The sequence below is a fragment of the Emydura macquarii genome, unplaced genomic scaffold, assembly GCF_026122565.2.
Source record: "Emydura macquarii macquarii isolate MOO-44397 ecotype Brisbane River unplaced genomic scaffold, CSIRO-AGI_Emac_v2 contig_71, whole genome shotgun sequence".
In the NCBI taxonomy this organism is placed as follows: Eukaryota; Metazoa; Chordata; order Testudines; family Chelidae; genus Emydura; species Emydura macquarii.
Window position 1 is genome coordinate 3,844,612 of NW_027130208.1, and position 23,409 is coordinate 3,868,020.

Genomic DNA, 23,409 nt, shown 5'->3' on the forward strand with positions numbered 1-23,409 from the left:
CATTCTGACTGTCGTTTTATACAGTCATTGCTCATAAGCTGTACATTTTTGGTAAAGATGCACATAACAATGAAATGGAGGAACAAAGAAAATGGTGTAACTGGAAGGAAGCTCCAGTTACTAGAAAGTTAGCAGAGGGCTTCTTAAGTTTGCCCTGATGAGTTGTACAGTTTCTTGAGCATTCCATACTGTACTTCACATGTGCATTTATGGCCTGATCCAATGCCTTTGAAATCAATGGACAGACTCCTGAGACCATTGGATCACTTCCTCTAAGAGCCATCCCAAATACAAGACAGTGTTGTATTACTGTGTTTGGTTGCTCACTGGATAGACTAATTTGCTGTCTTTGGCATCCAAACGGGTATGCATTATTTTATATATTGTCTAGAAAACGGATACAAATAATGCTTCATATTCTGTAACATCGTAATGCTTTCACATGGTGATCCCAATGGTTTGTTACATCTTCTGAACACAGGAGGATTTTAACTCTGTAGTTTAAATACGGACATGATATGGTAGCACTGACGGACTAGACAAGACAGCAAGATGAAAGTAAATAATATTCTATAAGAATTTGAAAACGTGGCAGCATGCCTGACAAGTGCATTAGTTGAGCATTGTCTATTACTGCATTTTTGGGCCACCTTTAATGGTTGCCATCCTATTCGTGATTTTACAGGCCACACGCATTTCATGTGAAAATAATGGGTTCCTTTTGATGACTCTTTATGACCAACTCACTGGAAATACAAAATAGAAATGCAGTTCTCTTAAACAGCATGAGGGATTGAAACCATTTGTCCTTTTTATTCTAGGAACAGTACCAGTTTCTTTACAAAGCAATGCTAAGCTTGGTCAGCACTAAGGAAAATGGAAATGGTCCCATGACACTGGACACAAACGGTGCTGTGATGGCCAACGATGAGCCGGATCCTGCAGAAAGCATGGAGTCTCTTGTCTAATTGGAATCTCGAAAAGGCACTTCATTTGTAGAACTTCTGACGACTGAGTGAACTTTTTTGAGGCCTTTTTTGCCAGACTCTAGGTTATACAATAACCCAATTACTTTTTTACACTGATAAAAGTTTTGATATTTATTTTTGCCATTTTATGTCTTAATGGTATCCTACTGAGCATTTGCACCTCTGTTTATTTCACACAGTGAACCGCAATTTTATCTAGTTTGCACTATATGATCAGTGTTACTGCCTATAATACTCTAATTCAAAAGCAAGCCCTGATGTGACATTCCATGACAACAAACATGCTACTTTTTAGTTTAAATGCAGTGAAGTTTTGTTAACCACAGTGACCCTTGAAGCTTAAATCTTCCATGCTAGACCAGATGGATTCTTTCGACAAGAAATACTGCACCCCTTCAGACTCCTAATATTTATTGGTTTTTATTTTAATTGTTGTAGGTCTTCTGTATTCCAGTTCAGTGGATAAGCAATTTTCATCCTTTCTTGATAAAATGTGGCAGGTGATTACAAGCTACAGTGAAGGTGTAATAGCCTCATGGAACTGAAACAATTGCTTTTGTATTGTTTCAGATTCTGCTTTTGTATACTTTGAGGCCTAAGAATTGCTTCACATGGAACATAGAAATTACATTAAAAAAAGTATAGAACAACTCAGACCTGGGACATAGTCACAGATTTTGACATTACAGCTTCAAAGCTTCCCCAATTATTCAGAATAAAAATGTCAATTTTAGATTTTAAATAGCCTTATGGAAAAGTATTTTTTTTATTTTCATCATAGCCAATTCAATGAAAACTGTGCTACAACCTAAAATAGGTCTGTTTTCAGATATATGAAAGTAGCAATATTTTACATTACTAAGCTATCCAATATTTTAAACACATTAATTTCCTTACTATTTCTTGAACAGGACCTCACACCTAATGGTATGTCACATGGCGAAGACAGGCTTTTCTTAATTTCATAACTGTTAGATGCCATTTTTACAGGTGTGTAATTTTTCATATTTTAGTGCTAAAACATAAAGTACTGATCCATATTTACTGGTGAAGCAAACTAATAAAAAATAACTACCTATAAAATTACATTCTTCCTCTTTTATTTTTTGCCAAACTAATTGTTTAGTACAAATCTCTTGATTCCATTCTCCCTCCCATATAAATCAAACGTTTTCCCCAAATTAGATTATATAAACAATGTTGTTATCTTGAGCATTTAGGTGTAATCCCTCATTGGTTCCCTAATTCTGTGCATTTTGATCCCGGTTCAGCAAACTACTTAAATCCATCCCTCGCTAGCAAAACACTTAAGCACCTACTTAAAGCAAAGCATGTCTGTAACAGCTTTGCTAAATAGGTATGGTTTGCTGAATCCGGCCCTTTAAAATTGGATATGTTAATTTGAGAGTCCCTTGTATAGAGATTTATTTTCATTACTTTTCAATTTCAACCAAACACAAAGGGCACTGTGATGTTTCAGGACTTGCTTTCAAAATATCACAGCATATTTTTCACTTCCATGTAAAACACTTTTTTTTTTTTTTTTTTTTTTTCTGTTTCCAATACACTCTCGCTAGAAGGCATCTGCCAGGCAAACTTCTTTTGCTGCATTATTAATTTGGGTTTCTGGAGGGTTAGAGATAAACTAGTGATTCTGTGCATTTTCATACAAAAGGACATTTCAAGTGAACTTTTAAATAATATTAAGAGTAGACATTTGTGGCCAGGTCCTCGGTATAAATCAGTATAGCATCATTGATATGAATGGAGCTATGCTAGGGAACACATGCTGAGGAGCTGGCCTTTTATTTTTAATGATGGAAAGATTTCTTCGTACTGACAGACCTGGTTAATCCAGACTCCTAAGCATTTGAAAGATTTCACCAGTAACAACCATGTAGTTATCTTGGATTTATCTGAATTTATTTAACCTCTTGGTACTAGTGGTCCAAAATAGCTGCTGATGTTACACAGCGGTGCATAATACATCCGTGTTTCCTATCAGAAAATCCCATGTCCGGCACGAAGGAACTAATTCAAATAAAAAATGTCAAGATGATTCAAACATAACCCTTTGGAGCCAGTGCTTCGGCGCTCCCATCAATAGCTATCATTAAGTAGCTCAGCACTCAGGGGTCAGCCAGTCTAATGCACTGTAGGAGCTCAGATTGGCTTTCCAATCACTTCAATAACAGGAATCCCTCAAGCACATTTCAGGTATTGCTGTCTGCACTGTTCAGGCTGGGGGCAAGAGGCTTCCAAACGAAGTTAATTTGCCAGTCTGCGCTGGTGCCAGACACTTCAATGCACCCATTGCTGGCAGTGGCCGCTGCGCCAGGAAATTCCAACTCTTGGCACGAAAGGATTAAACTGGATTTGATCAGCTCACATATGAAAGAGTTGAGTTCGTAGGGGGCAAATAATTCAGGTCCTGGCAAGAACAGAATGGCTTGAAAATTAACAGAGGTATTTAGAACATTGAATTTGTTCAGTCCATGTAGTAAGTTACTCTTCATTTCAGTATGGTTTTGGGGAGGCAGTAGCACAGTGGAAGTGAACTTGCGTTGACACACTGCCTGGCTGTTCTTGGACTGATTTCTTACATTTGTGCCATTATTTTACAATCAAATGAGAGATGGGAACAGGGTTGAATTTCGGTGAATGTTTTTGAAACTCATGCATTTGTATTAGCGTTCTCCCACACCTGAAATACTTACATAGGGCTTCACCCATGGGGAAATAACTCAGACTAATATCTGTGACTTTTCCCTGGATTTTTTTCTCCTGGGAATTGAGTGTATTACTTACAATGCTAAGCAGTGAAATAGCCAATAGGATGGTAGTGTCATGCTGGCCGTGGAGGATGTTGAGGCTAGGAGTTCCATGTGAAGGTTAGTGCAGGGTAAGAGTGCAGGGGCCAAATTCACCCTGGTGTAAGCAGCTGCAATTCTACTGACTTAACAGGATTTGCACCTGTTTCCCTGGGGCTGCATATGATTAAATATATGTTAAACAGATCCTTACTCATAGAGGTATGATGAGATGCTGGCATTTGTCTGTCTCACTAAAGTCAAGTCCCACACGTGCAGAGCAACAAACTGGCACATCCTTGTTGTCACCACTCTGATCCTACACGCATTGTGCTGACATTTCAATCATGATTACAATGTAGTTGTGATGTCTTTCCAACATTGGAAATTCTCAAAGGATGTGCATGTCTGCAAATTAGGAAGAACTTAAGCGCATTGCTTGGCTGTAAACTATGCTCCTTACCACTTGCACTCAGGGGGAAAGGGGAATAATGGATTGCAGGTGTGTGTGTGTGTGTTTGCGTGTGTGTTTGTGTGTGCACATATACATGCTTTCTAGAAAATACTAATTCCCCATGGTTTACAAGTGTACTCGGCCGGGAAACCACGTGACTGAAGTACAAGGCTTTCATGAATTGAGCCCTTAGTAATGACCAAGAATTTCTGGAAAAGCTGCTGTCTGTTAACAACACCCAAAAATCAGTGGCATTCTCCACCTAAAACTCTGATCCTTCCAACATTTACGTACATGTTTAGCTTTACACGTGATTAGTTCTGTTAACGTTAATGGAACTACTCACATGCGTACAGTTATGCACGTTGTTTGCAGGGCCCAGGGCTAAATAATTTTCATTCTAAAGCTGCATTTGTCCTTAGCGTTTCAGAATGTCTGGTTCTAAATATGAATTTTGGAAACAAAAAGAGGCTAAAGTTTATTCTTTGTGTTTGATTCTGGTCTTTCATTCCTCTGCCGTGGATCCATTCTGCATTACTGGGTTTATTTACTGGATCAGCAAGGTTTCAATTCTTTTTCAAGTTTCTGACTGCTTGAATTGCTTCAGCCCAGAGTGATATATTGGAACACTAGAAAAATAATCTTGTTAATGACATAGCACAACTGCCTTGTTGTTAATCTTTTTCTGTTTTTTAAACAGATGCATTTTATTTAAAAGTTAAAATATAGATATCCGTTTTACCAAAGATACATATTACTAATTCTCAGCAAAAAAAAAAAAAAAAAATACAGAAAAATAATAAATTGTAGGTGTCTAAAATATTTAGCAGTCATGCTCTCAAATTCATTCTCTTCTGCCATTAACTCCTCTGTTCTGAAGTTTATGTTCAAATGGTGCCAGCAAATTTTTATATGAAGGCGAAAAGGCGTAATTTTTAGTCCACTACATTGCTTTTATTTCCCCCACTTTCTCTCTTTGTTGCCATTCTAACAACATAAACTATTATCGGCTTTGCTTATCTGAGGAGAAGGCACACAAAATGGAGAGAGAAAGAGAAGGAACTGTAATGAAGAGATTTGGCCTCTACTTTATCGTTGCTGTTAAACTGTTTTTAGTATTTTTGTTAAATATTTGCAAAGGGAAGCATTTTCTACAGAGGATAATTAATTTCAAGAAAAATGTCTTGAGTTTTAAGAATAAACATGTCTCCAAAAGAGGAGATAGTCAATTTTATAAAATGTCACAACTCTCCAACATTTGGGGTAGTGACTTTTTTGTTTGTTTTGTTAAAACGTTTGAAACTAGCAAGCAGCCATTGTTTCTAAAGAACTAAGCATTCACATCTGCTCACATTTCCTTTTCCTTCATTTTTAAATAGCAGAAATCATTAAAACTGTAAATATTTTGTTGCTTGGGTAAGCATCTTCTGGGAACTTTGTATCTATGGTATATAATCATAGAATTTTATATTTTCATATAAAGCTAATTTTTTTCTAGTTTCAACTCCTTCATAGTTTTTTTGTTTTTTTGTTTTGTGGTGGACATGTGAATACATACTTTCTGTGTAGTGAAATACGATCATCACATTCCAAAAAGAATTCAGCACATGTTATTTCTTTGGGGGCAGTGATTGTGAAAGTTGGATTTTCTTTCAATTCCATGTCAGTGTGTGCAATAGGAATTAGACTTAGCCAACCATTGGAGAAGTTCATCTCATTGATCCATTTGGGGGGAAAAATTGGTGTTTGGTTTTGGGAAGTTATTTTTGTTTCCTTTTGGTTTTGGGTTGGGTTTTTTTTAGAGGTTTTTTTTTTTTTTTTGGTTTTTTTGTGTTCTGTTTTTCGGGGTTTTTTGTAACTTGAAAATCTCCTTTTTGTTATGTTTAAAACTATATCAGATCATTCTATTATAGTGTTATTTAATATGTAAATTGTATTGCGATACATAAAATAAAGTATGGTTTTTGATGTATTTACAGACCTCTTTGTTATGTTTACCAGATTTTTGCACACACTACCAAAGTTCAGGTGCACATGTCATTAGAAGAGGAGTGTTCCCCTGCTCAAGGCACTGATCCTGTAGTCCCTACTCAGACTAAATTTCCATTGAAATCCCTGTACCCTGAGTAATTTCACTCGTTGTGACGTGTCCTACTGAAGTCATTATACATGTGAGTGAAATGAATGTGTGTATTGGCAGCATCCGTGTGTAAGGACTGAAGGCTCTGGTCCCAGCAGAACTCTTTCCTTATGGCTAATGGCTGTTTCAGCTTTACCCAGATGCATCTATTAAAAATAAAAGTATGTTTTTGATATCACATATGCACAGGCAGGGCTAGCCAATGGTTCCCATTACTGGCCGTCGGTGTTGTGCACATTTTGAAAACATCTCTCTGTATTTCAGTATTTCATCTTCTTTGCTGTGTATCCATTCATTGCATGTGCCCCTCGTGTAACTGTCATGGAGCAATCTCTTGGGCTTGTGGGTACAATCTCAGGCAGCTCCACTACCAGCAGTCATACAGCACAGTACATTAGTACCTGCAGTAGAGGTATTGCAGCTGGCCTGGAATCACAGAGGTTAAAAATTATGTGGGCAGCTTCCGATGCAAGCACCAGGGTGATTCCGAAATAAACGTCTCTCATTCAGAGAAATCCCGTGCATCATCGACAATTGCTGACATTTTCAAAGCCCAGTTAGTTTAACGGCTTTTTAGGACCCTTGGGTTTTGAGGAATTTTGCATTGCTGCATTTTACACCTCAAATGTTTGTATTTCAATGTCCTAGAGAGTGGGAGTCTGAGAAACTGAGGTAGGCAGCGTACGGGAGTTGCCTCTGATCCCGTGGTGAAGTAGTGGCAGAATTGGGAAGAAAGCCCAGGTCTCCTGACACCTGGTCACACTTTCCATAACACCTGCCTTGAGGCATCACTGAATGCAGCAGCACATATTGGTGAAGTTTAGTATTGCAACTTGTGACTGTAAATCACAGGTAAGAGGAGAAATGGTGGCACAAACAAAGTCTCCTTTTCATGTCAGAGTGGTGTAAAGGGGTCTGATAGTAAATACAAGTCTGACCCTACATTTCAGGTCTTCTGATATCTCAATAATGCTGTTTGGAGCCTGGAATTTCAGGAAGAAAATGTGGCATTTGTCCCATAATGCTAATCTCAGTTACTATCATGCTGTATAGTCACTTTGGCTAGGAAATGGCTAGGAAGTCCATTCTGGACTGAACAGATGGAAGAAGACACATGACAGACAATAAATGCTAAACAGAGACCCATCTGGACAAGTTATAGTTTGAATGTGTGACAGAAGCACTGTTGCGGAAACCCCACTCACAGCCAGATCTGCACACGCTTCATGCAAATAAAGCAAACCAGAATACAGCGTAAATGGGGCTATTCTTGTGGTGCAGAGAGAGAGATATATACAGTGTGGGCCCTTTTTTCCTAGTTATCCATCTCCTAATCAAATTAGATTGAAGACCCTGTTGTGTTATGCAATCCCTTGCACCTGTTCTAATGCAGAGCATCTTGTGTACCAGGTAATGTGAAAAAAAATGTGGTGATGTTGAGAGTATTAGAAAGGAAAGTGCTGTGAGAGAATGTTATGGTTTCTGCATTCATGTTCTGGATGAAAACTGTCTGCAGAAACTTATGAAAATGGGAAACAACCAATAATTCATTAATATTTTGGCACCACAAGCAGTGATTTACCAACACGTCCCACCAGTTACGTTAAGCATGAATTAATTTTCAGTATCGGGAAATCCCAACTTCTTGTGTCGTAAGAGCTAATGAGGTTAGCCTTTAAAAATTACAGCCCCTACTAACGGGCTTATTTAACAGTCACAAATAACACTGCCATTTTTATGAAATGGGTTTAAGGTGTTTTTTTCCCCTGAGCTTGTTTGCAATGTAAAGATCATTTTGCTCAGTGGAGTGGTGTCTTAGCCCTATTACTTAGACACACTGAGCTTCACGCAGCACTTGCTGTGCTGGGATGTCAACACCTCCTGTAAGATGCCTTTATGATCACTCATGGTTTGTTTCCTGCCTGCTGCCAGTCCAAGCTTGTGACGTCTTTCTGAGTCTGTCCTCCTTTATGTGTATATGTGTCCACTGGCAGATTAAATAAGTTGCTCATTTTTTGAACTATGGCTATCATTGGGGTAAATAAGATCATCTAGTGTGTGCTGGAGTGCAGTCTCTCAAAAGAGATTGTAACTATTTGCCAAATGTTAGTTGTGTGTGCTCTCTCTCTCTCTCCTCCCCCCACATCTGGAGATACTGGGTAGTTTATACATAGATAGGAAAACAGTTGCCTCATCTTTACCCCCATCCACTCTGATACAAATTTTATGAGTGTAAACATAGATATTATAGAATGTATTTCTTTTAAAAGTATAAGATGATAGTCTATGCCACTAGAAAATGGGTCCAGCGTATGAGGCGTGTCCAGTTTTTGAAGGTACCCACTATCTATTAAACTGTCATGTGCATGATTGAAAAAGACAACAAAAAAACCTACACTGTCTAGTTTTTACTGTTGCACGTTATATAAAGAAAAGAAGACATGCAGGGAAAGGGTTTGGATCATTACCTTAACAAACACATTCCCCTACTGGCTATAGAAATGGTTATCACAATTTGTAACAAGTGGCGAGAGTAACCTCGTGCTTACTTAATATTAGCTCTTCAGACTGCAAAAAGGATATAAGTGGGGAAAAATTCACAAAGGTTCTTAAAAGTACAGTAGCTTAGGCTACAGAAAGATCTTCCTTCTGAATTTAAGTGCTTCAAATAAGCTTCCTTATTACTTAAATCCAATTTTCTAGATAACCTCTTACTTTGAACCTGTTAGACATGTTGTGCCTTTGCCTGAAACTCTCTTAGCACTCTGTAAATTTACTGCCACTATGAAACAGGCTCTAAGTAAACGTTCTTTCAGAGGAAGACGATGGAGTCTGTCTGGTACCAGGATATAGATTTTGTATACAGCTGGAAAACATTATCAATCTCCCAAAGGTAATATATTGCCTCAAATAAATAACCATGTCAGAATAAGGTATTTCATTATGAATCAAAGATTAGATTGTTCACTATTAACAATAAAATGTAACAACATGATTTTTTTTTTCAAATTGTTCCGCTTATGAAGGTTGCTATAATTATACAATGCTCACAAATATCTGCAATAGGAATATTTTCCCAACTGTCCCACTCATGGCATGTCTGTCTGTCGCTTGTTGCAGCATGTTTTGTTATACATCCTATCTGGGAGCAATAGCAATATACTAAATTGGTTTCTTGTGGTATATTGGAGTAAAAGAATTTTAGAGCATTAATCTGTTCTTTGCTAATCTACACTACTCAGAATTCATGCCCAGAAAACAGTCCCCTGCGTTTTATCAAAGCTTTAATAATGAATTGCTATAGCAAAGTCTCATATGACTAAAGCTTTGTGACTTTTACAAAATATACTGGGAGAACCTTTACAAGTGTGCTAGGAAATATCATAAATAATTCAAACTAAACTTGTCAAATGAACAGAGTACCTTTTGCAATGTGGTATCTTTGCTTTGTGCATATCCCCTTGCTAATTCACAAATCTCAGTTATTCACGATGAGTCTCTCAGTTGTTAGTGTGAATTAGTGAGGTTTCAATGTATCATCAGTTCTAGTAGTGTCAGTGAAAAGACACTGTTTTGTTGAAAATCAGGAAGATTAAGTATGTATCAACCAAATTAAACAAAACAGCTTTTGTCATATAAAAGATTTGACAAATAGAAAGGTATTAGGAGACAAATGGGCAAGCCATTTAAATAATAACAATTAAATACAACTGGCATAAATTTATGCAAATTAAATTTGAGATTTCAAGTGAAGAAAACTAGCCAAGTTTTCTCTTATTTGTTCCATAGGACCTCAGTTTCTGTGCTCCTGCCTTTAGCTCGGATGGGCTTAAGTGGGACATTAGTGATGCATAGACTGTGCCGGCTCATGGCACGGGGGTGAATTTCAGCTTCCAGGACAATCCTTCTCTACTTTCTATCTGAGGCACTTCTAATCCCTTCTCTTCCTTTGAAGATCAGTGCCCCAGTCAGCCCAATAGTGCTGCCCCCATACTTGCCTTTCAGACTATATGGTGCTCCCTTGCAAGATATCATGCAAAGTTCTGTTACACTATTCCTACTTAGTAGGTCCAACTGTTAGAAAACAATTTCTTTTTCCTTGCTCGTTTTACCTGATTGCCGGATCTATCACCAGGTAAACTGCGTGAGATCACACTAGCTGGTAACGTATAAACAAATAACTATTTATTAAGGGTGTGTCATAAACACAAGGCCTTTAAAGTACCACGATAACCATAAACACTGGTGTTGAGTACACAATGGAGGAACTAAACCCCAGACCCAATACCACAAACACAACCCCGGGTTCCCACAGTCCGTGATAGTATTTACAATATTTCTTCTCTCCCTCCAGGGAGTGCTGGTCACGACACAAGTGAGTGCGTCTGCTTCTCTTCCTGGTCCGACGCCGCGCAAACACGACACCCCACCATGCTACCACTGAGATGGGCAGCCCCGAGTTCTGGCACTCACTGCCTTAAATCGCCTCTGCTGGGGGCTGTCCTTAGCCAATCGGCTGCCAGGATTTCTCCCGCCTTCTGGCCTTTGCACACGGCTCTCATATTGTGCACATGGCACCAATGCCTTTGCACTCAGCACTATAGATGGTGTTTTCCCGCCTTTTCCCCATCACTGGGCAGGATCCAGGAGGCCTTGGCATTCTGCTAACAGTCAGCATCTGACTTGCCTGAGTCCGACTCCAAGATGGATTCCAAATCCAATATGGAGTCTGACCTTGTCATCAACTATTTACATTTCAGGGGAGGGTACATAAACATTCCTAAACATATTTCCAACACAAGCACTTTCTAAAGAGGCAACATTAATCATTATAAATTGGATTACATTTCTTTAGCACTGTTATTCCACATCTTGCCTGCATTACAGAGGCTACAATCTTAATTGATTTTCCTAAATACCTCTCAAATGTCCTTCCTGGTAAGTGTGCTGTATTAACTTTCCATATAATGAATATTCCTGTTTGAGTCCTTGCGCTAAAAGATTCATGCATTAAAGGGGCACAAAAGCATATAATGTCTTAATACAGTAGTAACATTTTCCATTGCCTGCTTTCAGTCACATTTCATGGCATTTGTTTCTCCTGGGTTGGCAATCCCAAAATAGACCTTCAGATGTGGAGATCTTGCTTTTAACACAGCCATCCAAGTAATTTGATACCCATTATAAAAAAAACCTATATTCTTTAGAATAGTTTCTACAATAAAAGCCATTCTCCTCCTTGAAAAGGGTGCTAGATGGTGACTACTTTTCCCCTGCCTTTTAAACTAATTTTATTCCAATAGGGTACATTCTCAGCAATCATAACCCTAATCTTGGATATTAGCTCCAATTTAATGAATGCACTTTGAAAACTCAATAGGCTTTTCATTCTATCTACTGTCAGTAATATCAGGGGATACGCTGGTTTCCTTAGTAAAAACTTTCTTGTCTATAGATTGGCTGACTCAGGTGGTAAAAGAAGGGTACTTCTGAAAGAGGAGGTGATCAGTGGCAAACAGGTATTCTGCCAACCCTAGAAAACTTGTAGGGGCTAGGAAAACAATTCTGAAAAGAATATTAGCTTCTTCAAAACAGTCTTCCCCATAGTCTATCTCAGGGTCACAGGTTTCGGTAAGACAAAGTCAACTCCATCATTCTGGGTTTGGAAATGAGGTGACTAAATCCAGAACCTCTTAGTAAGCCCACCCTTAGCATTTACCAATGGCACTTCTGTGCACTTTCTGAACTTAATAGCCACTGAATTCCCAATCGATTTCAGCTTTTTTTTTTTCTTTTAAACAAGTCTCTTAACTGCAGAATTCTGCATTTATTTGTGTCACTCAGAAAAGTAGGCTACCAATAAGTTTCAAAATGTAGTAGTATAAAGAATAACTACTACAGGTGTAGGCCTACATTTTCAAAAATGATTACTTATTTTGGGTGCCCAACTTGCGAGAACTCAGAAGGTCATGAATTTCAGAGGGCAGATTTTTAGCATTTCTGAAAATCAGGCCCCTTACAATGTGTCTGAAGTTTGGCACTCAAAATAACTTATTTGTTTGGCTTTAAAATAGTCAAATCACCATGGTATCTGAACAATGAAGCCCATGTTCCAAGGTAGGCTAGAAGCACCAACTGCTGGAGCTTATTGCGCCATTAAGACATCCAGCTGAATCGGCTATAAATGGTTTTGTGATTTGTTTTTGATTCCTATAGAGTGGTGGTTGCAGTGGATGTGAATCATGGCCAAAGATTCACACTTACTGTATGTCACAAATAATAGTTTATATTTATAGCTAACCTACCTTACCTCAGCAAACAGGTTTTTGTTTTGACCCTATGCACTGCAGCAACAACCCACCTTTATGGTGCCCGTAAAGTCCTTGTCCAGCATGAAAAACTGAGATGTCTATTTGGAGAGGGAAAAAAATGTATTTTTAGAGCAGAAACTAAACCAGAGCTGAATCCTCCACTCCCATTTGAGCTCTATGTATTCATCATCCACTTCCTGAAGACTCAGACAAACACAAGCTATAGATGGAAGCCAGTGTAGTATTAACTAAGGCAGTGAGTTTATAGTATACTATGCACCCATTACAGTCACGCTTTACATTGAGTCCATTTATAACTAACTAACTAAAGCGTTAATAGATGTTTTAATAATCAATAGTTATAGATGGATACAGAATTCAACAGGTGGCTTATTACTATGACATAATATCATCTACTTAATGTGCTTGTAACCATGTAGCACATACAAGGGTCATTCAGAAAGTGCTGTTTAATGCCATGGTGGGGCCCACAGACCTCACAGATCCAAGTACTGATAGTTTGATGTGTTTCTTTGTTACAAGCCAGTTTTTCATGTGTGCAGAACTTGTACAAGGATATATCGAAGTGAATCAGTCACCAACGATTTGAGAAGGGGAGAAGAAGGAAATCAGAGAGGTGATCAAGTACCTCCATAAGAAAGGCTTGACCCAAAAGAAAATCCATGAGGCCCTGGTGGCAACACCGATGCCCCTTCATATGCCATCATACTGCAATTGAACAGTCCCATAGCCCAAGTTCAGCAAACCCAAGTCTGCTGGCACAGGCCAGCCGCAGGTGTCTAATTGCAACGTAGACATACCGTAATGGGCTCTGCACAAGTGCACCAATCTGATTGCAGGACTGGGGCCGTAGTGACAATACCACCATGTTTGTGTTCTCATCCCATGCTAATACAACTCAGTATCTTGTTTAACCTCTTTTACGTCAGTTATGCCCAGCTCCTATGGATGCAACCCTTCTTCCATGAGAACCTTTCCTGGTCAGTCTCTTAGGCACTCCAGTCTATCTTGCCACCCAAACAAACTGGACTTAGGGCTAGTCTACACTTAAAACTTCTGTGTCGGTACAGCTGTGCTGCTGTAAGAGCGCTTGTGTAGCTGCATTATGTCGACAGGAGAGAGCTCTCCTGCTGACATAATAAAACCACCTAAACGAGCGGCAGTAGCTATGTTGGAAAGAGAGCGTCTTCTGTCAACGTAGCGCTGTCCACACAAGCGCTTGTGCTGGCAAAACTTACGTTGCTCGGGGGTGGGTTTCACATCCCTGAGTGACAAAAGTTTTGCTGGAATAAATGCTAGTGTAGACCTGGCCTTAGTGATAAGTGGTCATTTACCCCAAAAATTACACCATAGTCAGGTTGCTTCCAGCCCTGAGAGACCGGTTACTTACCTCAGATCAGTTGTTACCCTAGATCTTACACCAGAGACTAGGCCTGTAGCCAATCCTGTAATACACGTTCTAACGGTTTATTAACAAGGAAAAAGAAATGAGAGTTATTTACAGATAAAAGCAAGCAAACACATACACAAATGTATCGCCATCTAAATCCTAAGAGTGACAGAGTTGTAGTGATCTGTCAATTCAAAGTGTCTTTCAGGGTGGATGGAAAATTTTCCTGTGACTTTGTTTCATTTCCTTCATTCAGCTTCCAAGTCCACAGGATGAGCTTCCTTGCACATAGCATTTTCAAGGTACAATAGGGCCATTAATCAAACCTTTGTATTGTGACGTTCCTTGATGGCCCATCTGATTTTGATAGTCCTGGATGGGCAGGGGAGGGACAATTCCCATGCCTGAGTTCATAGGTTCAGAGCAAACATTTTCAAAGTTATAAAGCAAAACTTACGTATTTGTTATAGCATGGAATAGAGACATGGAGTGAGATTAATGGAGGCAGCAACTTAAAGGTATTTGATAGAGTCTAAACGCTAAATATATTCTTATAAAACTAATACCTATTTTGAGAAAAACTGACATACAGGTGAGTTGGTCTTGTCTCCAGATACAAGTTTGTTAGTTCTTAGCTAATGCCTGCAGTCTTGGCAAGAGCTGGCACCTAGTTTGACAGCATCACACGTGCCTTGAGGAGCATTACAATCTAGGTAATATATTTTTGACCTTTTGTGTTCTATTGGAACAGCATGACTAGGAGCTAGAGCAACATACTGTGCCTCAGACTTGGGTTCTCTACCTGACTGCAACTGAGTGGCTGTGTGATATCAACCACTCTGCCTCGCTTTTTGCATCTAAAAATGGGGATAATGCTCACCTTTCTTAAGCATTTTCAGACCCTAAGACAAAAATCATTATATATAATTTTAGTATTTACATTTAGTTTATCTTGCTAATCACTCATACATTTTGAACTAGCAACCAGCCAGTACTCCAGTTACCTTTCAGGATTTCCCCCTAAAGTAAACAGAGCATTTCCCCCAGAATACAATATTTTTCTGAATCTAAATCTCATGACTGCTAGATACTTTTTTTCTGAGTCTCACTTCAGAGTAGTTTAATCAGATTGCTTTCCTAAAAGTAAATGGATTGTGTCACCAAGCAATCTTGAAACACAGATTATTTCAAGGAGTGGAAAACACGCCAATGCTATCATAAATTGCCAGTACTCAAGGATGAGTCTTATACTAGGGTATTTCCTCCTACCTTGGCAAGCACACATAAACAAAACAAAAATCAATAAAAACAGAGAAAGAAAGAAATCTTCCTGCTTTATCAGCGCTCATTTGGATTTAGCAAACACATGGTCCCTTAGTGGAAAATGTGCCTTCTGCTATGAAAGAATATCAAGGTTTCTCAGGGAATCACTTCCCCAACCACTCAGATTCTGCAGAGAATGTTATAGTGAGTCATCCTCATACTTCAAAGCCAGTTCCTGATCTGTTTAGTGGAAGAGGGGACTCAGTCAAACCTTGCCTTCTGCGGTCCTTCATGGTAGAGTACCCAGGGATTATTGCATTTCCACAAAGAACAGAGACGTGGGTACCTCAGATTCCTTTTCAGGATCCACATTACTTTTTCTCTTACATTCCCTTTTTAGAAGTATGTGTGATGGAGTCCTCCATTACTGAGGGCAAGACACCCCAAGGGGAAAGAGCAAAAGGGAACTCAGTGCAGGATGCACAATGCAGTGCTGATTTCCCTCTGTCCTTCCATTACAAAGAGTAGAGACCTGAGCACGCTTACCTGGGGGGGATGGAGAGTGATTGAGTTTCTTTGTTTTTTTCCTTTAGCTCCAGCAGTGGTTAGTGCAAGTGCTGCTATTTATACCTGTCCACAGCACCACCTGATGCTAGGACTGCAGCACTGCAGCTGTCCACTGAGGAGGGGGAAACCGCCAAATATTTATTTGTTCTCCTCCAATTTATATTCCTCATTGGGATTGGAACCTTCCTTCCCCCTGGCCAGGAGAACCCCACCATAGTGAGCTCTGTCATGGCGGAACTCTGCACCTGTGCAGACCCCCGCTGAGTAAAGCTCTTCACAGGTGCAGAGCACGCTGCAAGATCAGGGTCCAGCGTGGTAAATTGCTTTGAATGCTTAACGCGCACACGGTATGTCTCCACTGCAGCTGGGAGTGTGCTTCCCAGCGCAGCTAGACAGACATGCTAGTTCTGCTGAAGCTAGCATGCTAAAATACGCAGGGTAGCTGGAGGGCGCACAGTGGTGGCTTGGCCTAGTCACCCCAGTATATGCCAGGGAGTCCAAGTGGGTCTGGACTCAGGTGGCTAGCTCGAGTGGTCACACGAGCTACCCTGGCTATACACTACCATAGCCATAATGGGAGACTTGCCAAAAGCTAATCAGATTATTTTTCAGGACTACATGATAAACAATGGGGTGGCATTTCCAGGGTACACTACAAATGCTCTTTTGTTATCAGGATTACACTTAAATTACATTTTTAACTTGATCACTTTATTAAAAAGTGATGCTTACATAAGGTCATTATAGTCAGGATTACATTTTGTGATGGTATCTTCTTACCTCCAGGTTGCTTTGCTGAATTTTTGTCCACACTTTCTGTAACTCCGCTTACGAGCAGAAATCACAGTATCTCTCCTCATACATGACCAGGAACTTGATAGCCATTTACTTCACTTGTCTGTGCCTCTTTTAGTCCAGAGATAATTTTCCTTTCAAAAGATCTTAAATGTAACAATCTAATTCAATTCAAAGTAGATAAAATTTATGAGCTATATATTTTAGTTGGGGCTAGATATATAGCATTTTAATTAGACATATATGACTTAAAAGGGTATTATAAATTACTCTGCGAGATTAGTCACCCATAGAAAGACAACACATCTCCTGAATGTGAAGTTCAGTGGATATTATGAACTACCTTTAATTATATGACAATCCCACATTTTAGATCCAGATCGCTTGGTAGCCTATATAACATAGTGTCATTTCACTTTCTTCAACTACAATTAATAGTTTAGCTAAAAACTTTTGGGCAAATCCTCAGCTGACGTAAATTGAAGAAGTTCCATTAACTTCTGTGGAACTATGCCCATTAACACTAGCTAAGCATATGGTCATTTGTTGCTCAGGTCTCTCTGTAATACAGTTAATGGACAATAAAAGAATACTCTTAAGGATCATATTTTTCTCATCATTTATAATTTTTCTTTTTTTCATAATGGTCCGTTAATTAGGTGATGGCTTCGTTTTTGCAAAGAAAATCACCAGTCATTGCTGGTTTGAAACATAAATCTCAAGAACACCATGTGTTGACCCCTTTGGTGTCAGCAGCGGTACTAATGTTTTATCCAACTATATTAAGACCTTGTTTCTATAACACTGTACATATCTCTCATTACCAACAGGAAGGTCTTGCATATTCAACTGGTCAATCTGAGAATGTTGTTACAACTTCCTGTTATTTTAATATTTTAAACTGACAGCTTTTGAAAGACAACTTAAAAGCTACAGCTTGAATTCACCTGCCTTTCTGCGCCTTCGGCTATGAGCAGAGGTTGAGAGAAACAGCCAACCTCAAATAATGTAATGTAGGATTTTGTAATATGCAGTGCCTTTTGCGATCGGAGCAAACACTAGTTTACATTATACCTTCCATGCAGCCAAAATGAACTTTCACCACACAGTAAAAACAACATCAACCTCATTCTACTCCCAGTAGGTGAATAGAACACACATATAATGCACCTACATCACATCTGTGCTAGCCACAAGCAGACTGACTTGGCAGTAAATCAAAGCCAATGGTAAAAGTTCTGTGTTATGTGATTTGTTGTTGATTGTTTCTCTCAATCTTTCTTCATAGCTGGAGGCACAGAAAGGCAGGTGCATTTGAACTTCAAATTTCAAGTTGTCTTAAAGGCTGTTAGTTTATTAAAATTTTCTCTCTGGATTTAACCAATATAACAGAGCAGAGCTTGACCCATATGGAAGGGTAGTGCACATTGGATTGTGTACAGAGGACTATTCCACCAACAGTCACAAAGGTTTGCCACATGTGAGACCAGCTGACCAACTCTTCTAAAGGACTGTGGACCAGCCTGAAAGAACTGCTTGATGTGCAGAAAAGTTAAACCAGTCCAAAGGGACTCCTGCTAATCAGTTGCATCCAGGATAACAGAACTACAAACTAATTATAGAGATGGGCCGCAGGATGAGAAAGGCCTGTTTTATGGTGCATGGCCCAACAAGAATGAAATAAAAAAATACTTTTTTTGTTTTTTCTTTAGTAGTTTGTTTTAAACCCAGAAAAAGAGAGAGAAACAAAATAAAGTCAAAGAGAAAAAGAAAAAAGAGCTAACCAATAGCCAAAAAAGAGAGCGAGAGACAGAGAGAAGCCAGGACTGAAGCCAATGAGAAGGAAAAGGACCAGTTCATAGTCAAGAAGAATAAGCAGAAGAACCAGGCCAAGTCTGGAGTCAAAGAGAATAAGGAAGAAAAATCAAGCCTATAACAAATAACTAAAAAGAAGCATATTTTAGGCTAACAGAGAACCAAGAGAATAATTCTCTCAACAGGCAGAGAGGTTCAGGGAGTCCACTCTGCCCTCCAGTTAAAATTTATGGTTAGACCTCACTGGGCTTTTCAGGTGTTTCTGAAGCTAAAGAAGAGATGATTGTAAGGCATTGAAAGTGTTATCTGTAGGATTCACTATACTTGGAAGTTGTGCCGACTATCTTTAATAAAGCACTGACTCTTGTTAAAGCCACACCTGCCTCTCTCTGCTCCCTGTTCCTACCTACAATACATGACAGAATTCTTTGTCAATGTGAATTTCTGCTGTCTTATATTGCTATATGTTACTTAAGTAGTCCTATACATAGACATGTTGATGTACAATCAAATAATAAAACTAAAGTTCTTGTCCTGAAGAATTTACAATCTAGACACAGGCTTAAAAGGAAGAGAAGATGGCAAACACTGGGGGTGAGATTCATAGACATATTTAGGCGCCTATGTCCCATTGAAATTAATCCTGGGATATGCTAGACATGAGGTGTTGCGGGTTTGGTTTTTGCTCTTTGTTTTAGATTTATTTAGTCAAACTGCATGATTTTATGCTTTTAGCACTGTTTGTTAATGTACTAACGATTTTTAGGCCTAAAATAAATGAATCATTACATTTAGTTTTTATAGTTACCTTTTCCTTTAATGTTAACCTTTAAAAATGTGAAAAGTAAAATTGTTAAATGTAATTTGTTTTTGAAAAGTTACAAAAATACCACTCCCAGTGATGTTTATTGGTTTTGAGCACTCAATCCTTCTGAAAATTAAATCGTATGGTCCAGATCCTCAAAGTTACTTAGGTGTCTAACTTCACTGAAATCAATGGAAATTAACCAAGTAAATAATTTTATGTCTCTGGACCTAAGAATCTCAAGTTGGGCATCTCCAATTAGAAGAAACTTTTAAAAATGTTGGCATAAATGATTTGGCCCAGGCTATGCAGTCAGCCAGTGGCAAAGGTAGGAACAGAACTCATGTTTTCTGACTCCCCTGCTCAAACCACTAGACTATTGCAGAAGTAAATAACTCAGAAGAATCACTCTGAAAGGTTATTTCCACTGAATTGCTGAGTATATAAAGTGTGTTTAAAGAAGGGGTAAAACTACTTGAAAGGGCTTAGAAATGCTTAGATTTATAATCTGCTGTGGCAGAATCTAGGAGTCCAGAATTCAATGAAGCTAGACTGACAAATTTATTATAGGTATAAGTCTGAGAAATCTATTAGACGAAATATAATAGAAGGCACATTTTTGTGAAGCTTTAATGGGAACTCAAGTACTTCAACAAAAGACTAAGTTTGGTAAGGGGAAAAGTCATTTATTAAACTCTTCAAAGAAGATTGACTGACTGCCTTTAAAAAGAGGCATTTTTTTGGTAAAAATGAAAAACTGAATTCTCATGAGAACAACCTAGTGAAAAGGCCTATTGGAAGCTGACTCTTTGTTCAAGTTCAGTTACTTTTGTGTCCATAAATGTGTTATACAATAAGAGAAACTCTGTCGCCTCTGCAAATTCTCTCAGTGATTGGAAGAAATTTCTAATAAAAACATTCAAAATCTAAATTGGCATCTAAAATAGAGAGCATTCCTGGACAGAATTGTACAGACAAAACCTAGAGATGGAAGCTGGAGTGGCTGAGAATTCTGCTTAGAACTAGATCACACCTGAATTGTGAAAATGTTATTTTTTTTCTAGATCCATTTATAGTAAAAGTCAAGCTGTTAACATTGGACAGCAGAACAGCCACATATTTGCATATTCTAAAAAATACCAAGTACTTTCTGCTTCTGTAGATGTGTCATAATTCCATAACGGTTAAATGTCACTATTCGGCCAGTCGGTGATACTCTTACTCATTTTGGGTAAAACCCTGTTCTACAAGTGGAGTAGTCCCTTACCCATCATAACTCTGAGTATTAGAATCTGGGCCTTAATGTAGCTATTCAAAGAATATGTGAGCACATTAAGATTCTAATACAAAAAAAATAGACGAAAGCATCAATGAAGTTTTCATCTAGCTACTCTTGCTGGACGCAATGAAACTAACTACACACATGCATAAAGTCGGCAGTATTTAGCTCACAGTGGTAAGCTGAGCATTCATTGTTTGCAAGAGTCATGCTAAATACCACCACCATCCCACATGCTTCAAAATATTAAGAGAGAATGGAGGATCACCAAGTATTTGTATTGTGTTTCCTACGATCAGGTTAGGGGAAACAGGCAACAGGAGTTGTTTGAAATAAATCTGTAATTTACAATCTTAACATGCTGAGAAGTGATTAAATTCAAGCTAAAACTTTCTATAATTACTTGTAAAACATTTTACTACCTGTACATCTGTTAATTCAACTGAGGCCTGTAGATTTTTAGTTGTCTTTTTAAAGCGGGGGGGGGCCCGCTAATGTTTCAGGAGTCAAATTCTTTGCTTGGAGTCCTCAAATAGATCTAGCTATTTCAAAGAAATAAAAGATAGAAAGTACCTGTTAGGTCATGTATTACATCCCCCGACAGTACAGAATGAGCCTTACAGTAGGTGGTCTAGTGCTGTGTTCATTCTAGTTTATATTTCCCAGCCACTTGCATCACCACCCTTGAGAGACTATTACATAGCATAAGAGATCTCTCTGTCATAAAGATCTTCCTAACGTTCAGCCTGAATTTCTCTTTTCTTAATATAACAGTATATCTCTATTTGAAACAAAATGCCAAGTATTCTTAACCTTGAATTTAATGTGATGTGAACCCTTCCAACATTAAGTGCCAGGTTGACTCCGTGTGCTGGAAAGCGAGGGATGAGTGCAGGACAAAGGAGTCAGTTCTTGCACCTCTCAGGTTTGTTTCCTCATTACTCTACTGCTGCACTTGAAGAACACATGCATTCCTCATATTCCCAGCCCTTGTTGTAAATTAGAGCAGCCTCCTGCTTATATACTGTAATATAATCTCTCTAACCTTGGGCTAGTCCTTGTGCAGGTTGCTGAATTGTTACAGACCTTCTTTCACTCTAACAAATGAGGGGGAGAACTGACAGAATCCAAGATGATGGCCACAAGCTGGTATGATAGGATTCCATGTCTCCTACAATGTCCCACAGGCCTGATACATTTTAAAAGTGACAGCACTTTAGAAATGCATATGGACAGATAGATTTTTGGCAGCCAACAAGACATTAAACTACTATAGCAACAGAAGTGAACAATCCCAAAGGGGCAAAGGAGGAAGGAAAAAGAAAAGCAGTGAAAGAGATACCTAAGATATTTATTAATATTTAAAACAGGTTTTACACTGGGTTTTTATAAAACACATTGTATAGTGATTTTTCCTTTGCAAAACTCTTGCTGAAATTCCAAATACATAAAAAAAAATATATTTTAAAAAACTGACATGATATAAATTGATACTGGAAAATAAAAGCACATAAAACTGCTGTATACTGCATTAAATGTTAGTAAAAATGACAAAATAAAATACTGGCTATATAAACTGCACACAGGCATGTACCATCACTACAATCAAAAGACATCTTGCAATTATGGGGCTACACTATTTATTTCATTTGCTTGTAATTACATTTTATACATGTTTGTTTAGTAATATCAATCCAAGACATCATTTTGAGACTATAATTAACTGCATGTTACAACCGAATATTTTACTATTTTTGTGTTACGATATTTTTTAAACTGTTGTGTCCTGGTTAGTTGTGTTTAAGTGCCATCTAGTGTTAAACTTCACCAATTTCTCTTCAAATGATCCACTTTTCAACCTAAGTTTTTACATTAAGGTGAAACGTTGAGTTGAGAGAAAACGTCTGGTCAAACTGCTCACACTTGGGTGCCTAAACTTAAGCACCTTGATCCATATGTAAGCACCCACTGATTTCAGTGGGGACTGGATCCACAGTGCCTAGGGGCTCAATTCTGCAAGCTCCAATGACACTATCATATCAGTAAACACAATGCTCAGTACAGTCTGCACGGCTGGGCAGTAAATGTATATATTAGTGCCTTACTTGGAGCTACCATAGATGTAAGTGCCTAACTTTTAAAAAATTAATCTATTATTTTAATCAAACACCATGATTTTTTTTCTTTATAAAATTGTCACCTAACACAAAAGCAAATCAGGTATGAGGTTGAGGTGGTTGAGGTTCAGTGAATCCTAGAAATGAAGACTTTGACACATAGCTGACACTTTTGTATTTTCATCCGATGCATTAAATTAAAATAATATCAAATTGTAGTAAAGTAATAGTAATTCAGATACATCCTTTGATTGAAATACAGTTTCAGCCTGGCTTGTGTGAAATTTGGTGGTTCTACAGCAAAATCCCATTCCCACAATTTGCACCCTTGTTGGCAATCTCATCAGAGACCAGTGACTGACTAGCCCTCTCACCCTAAGAGCTAAGATATACTGATGGGTGGAGAAGCTAGCAATGCTGCTGGCCATGCATAGAGGATTTCAGTTTCAGGTCTGTCAGTCTGGTACCTTCTATAAATACTAAATTTACTTGTGGGAAAAAAAATGTATAACTGAAAAAAAGACAAATTTTCTGCAAAACTAGAACCTGAGGACATCTTTTAAAACTTCTGAATGTTTAGTAATGCGACTCCATGAAGCATAATTGAAAGCGTAGACGAGACGACATAGGGTTGTCAAAAGAATATGCTATAT

The 23,409-nt window shown here is 38.5% G+C and overlaps 1 protein-coding gene across 3 annotated transcripts in view; it reads left to right on the forward strand.

Annotated features, from left to right (window-relative positions):
• PTPRG (protein tyrosine phosphatase receptor type G) overlaps nt 1-6,225 on the forward strand; it is a 532,225-nt gene extending 526,000 nt beyond the window's left edge. For all 3 annotated transcript variants that reach the window (XM_067541509.1, XM_067541517.1, XM_067541525.1), the window contains exon 29: nt 822-6,225. In XM_067541509.1, coding sequence (XP_067397610.1) covers nt 822-968 — 147 coding nt within the window. In that variant the 3' untranslated portion in view covers nt 969-6,225. The remainder of the gene's footprint in view (nt 1-821) is intronic.
• Nucleotides 6,226-23,409: the final 17,184 nt, after the last annotated feature.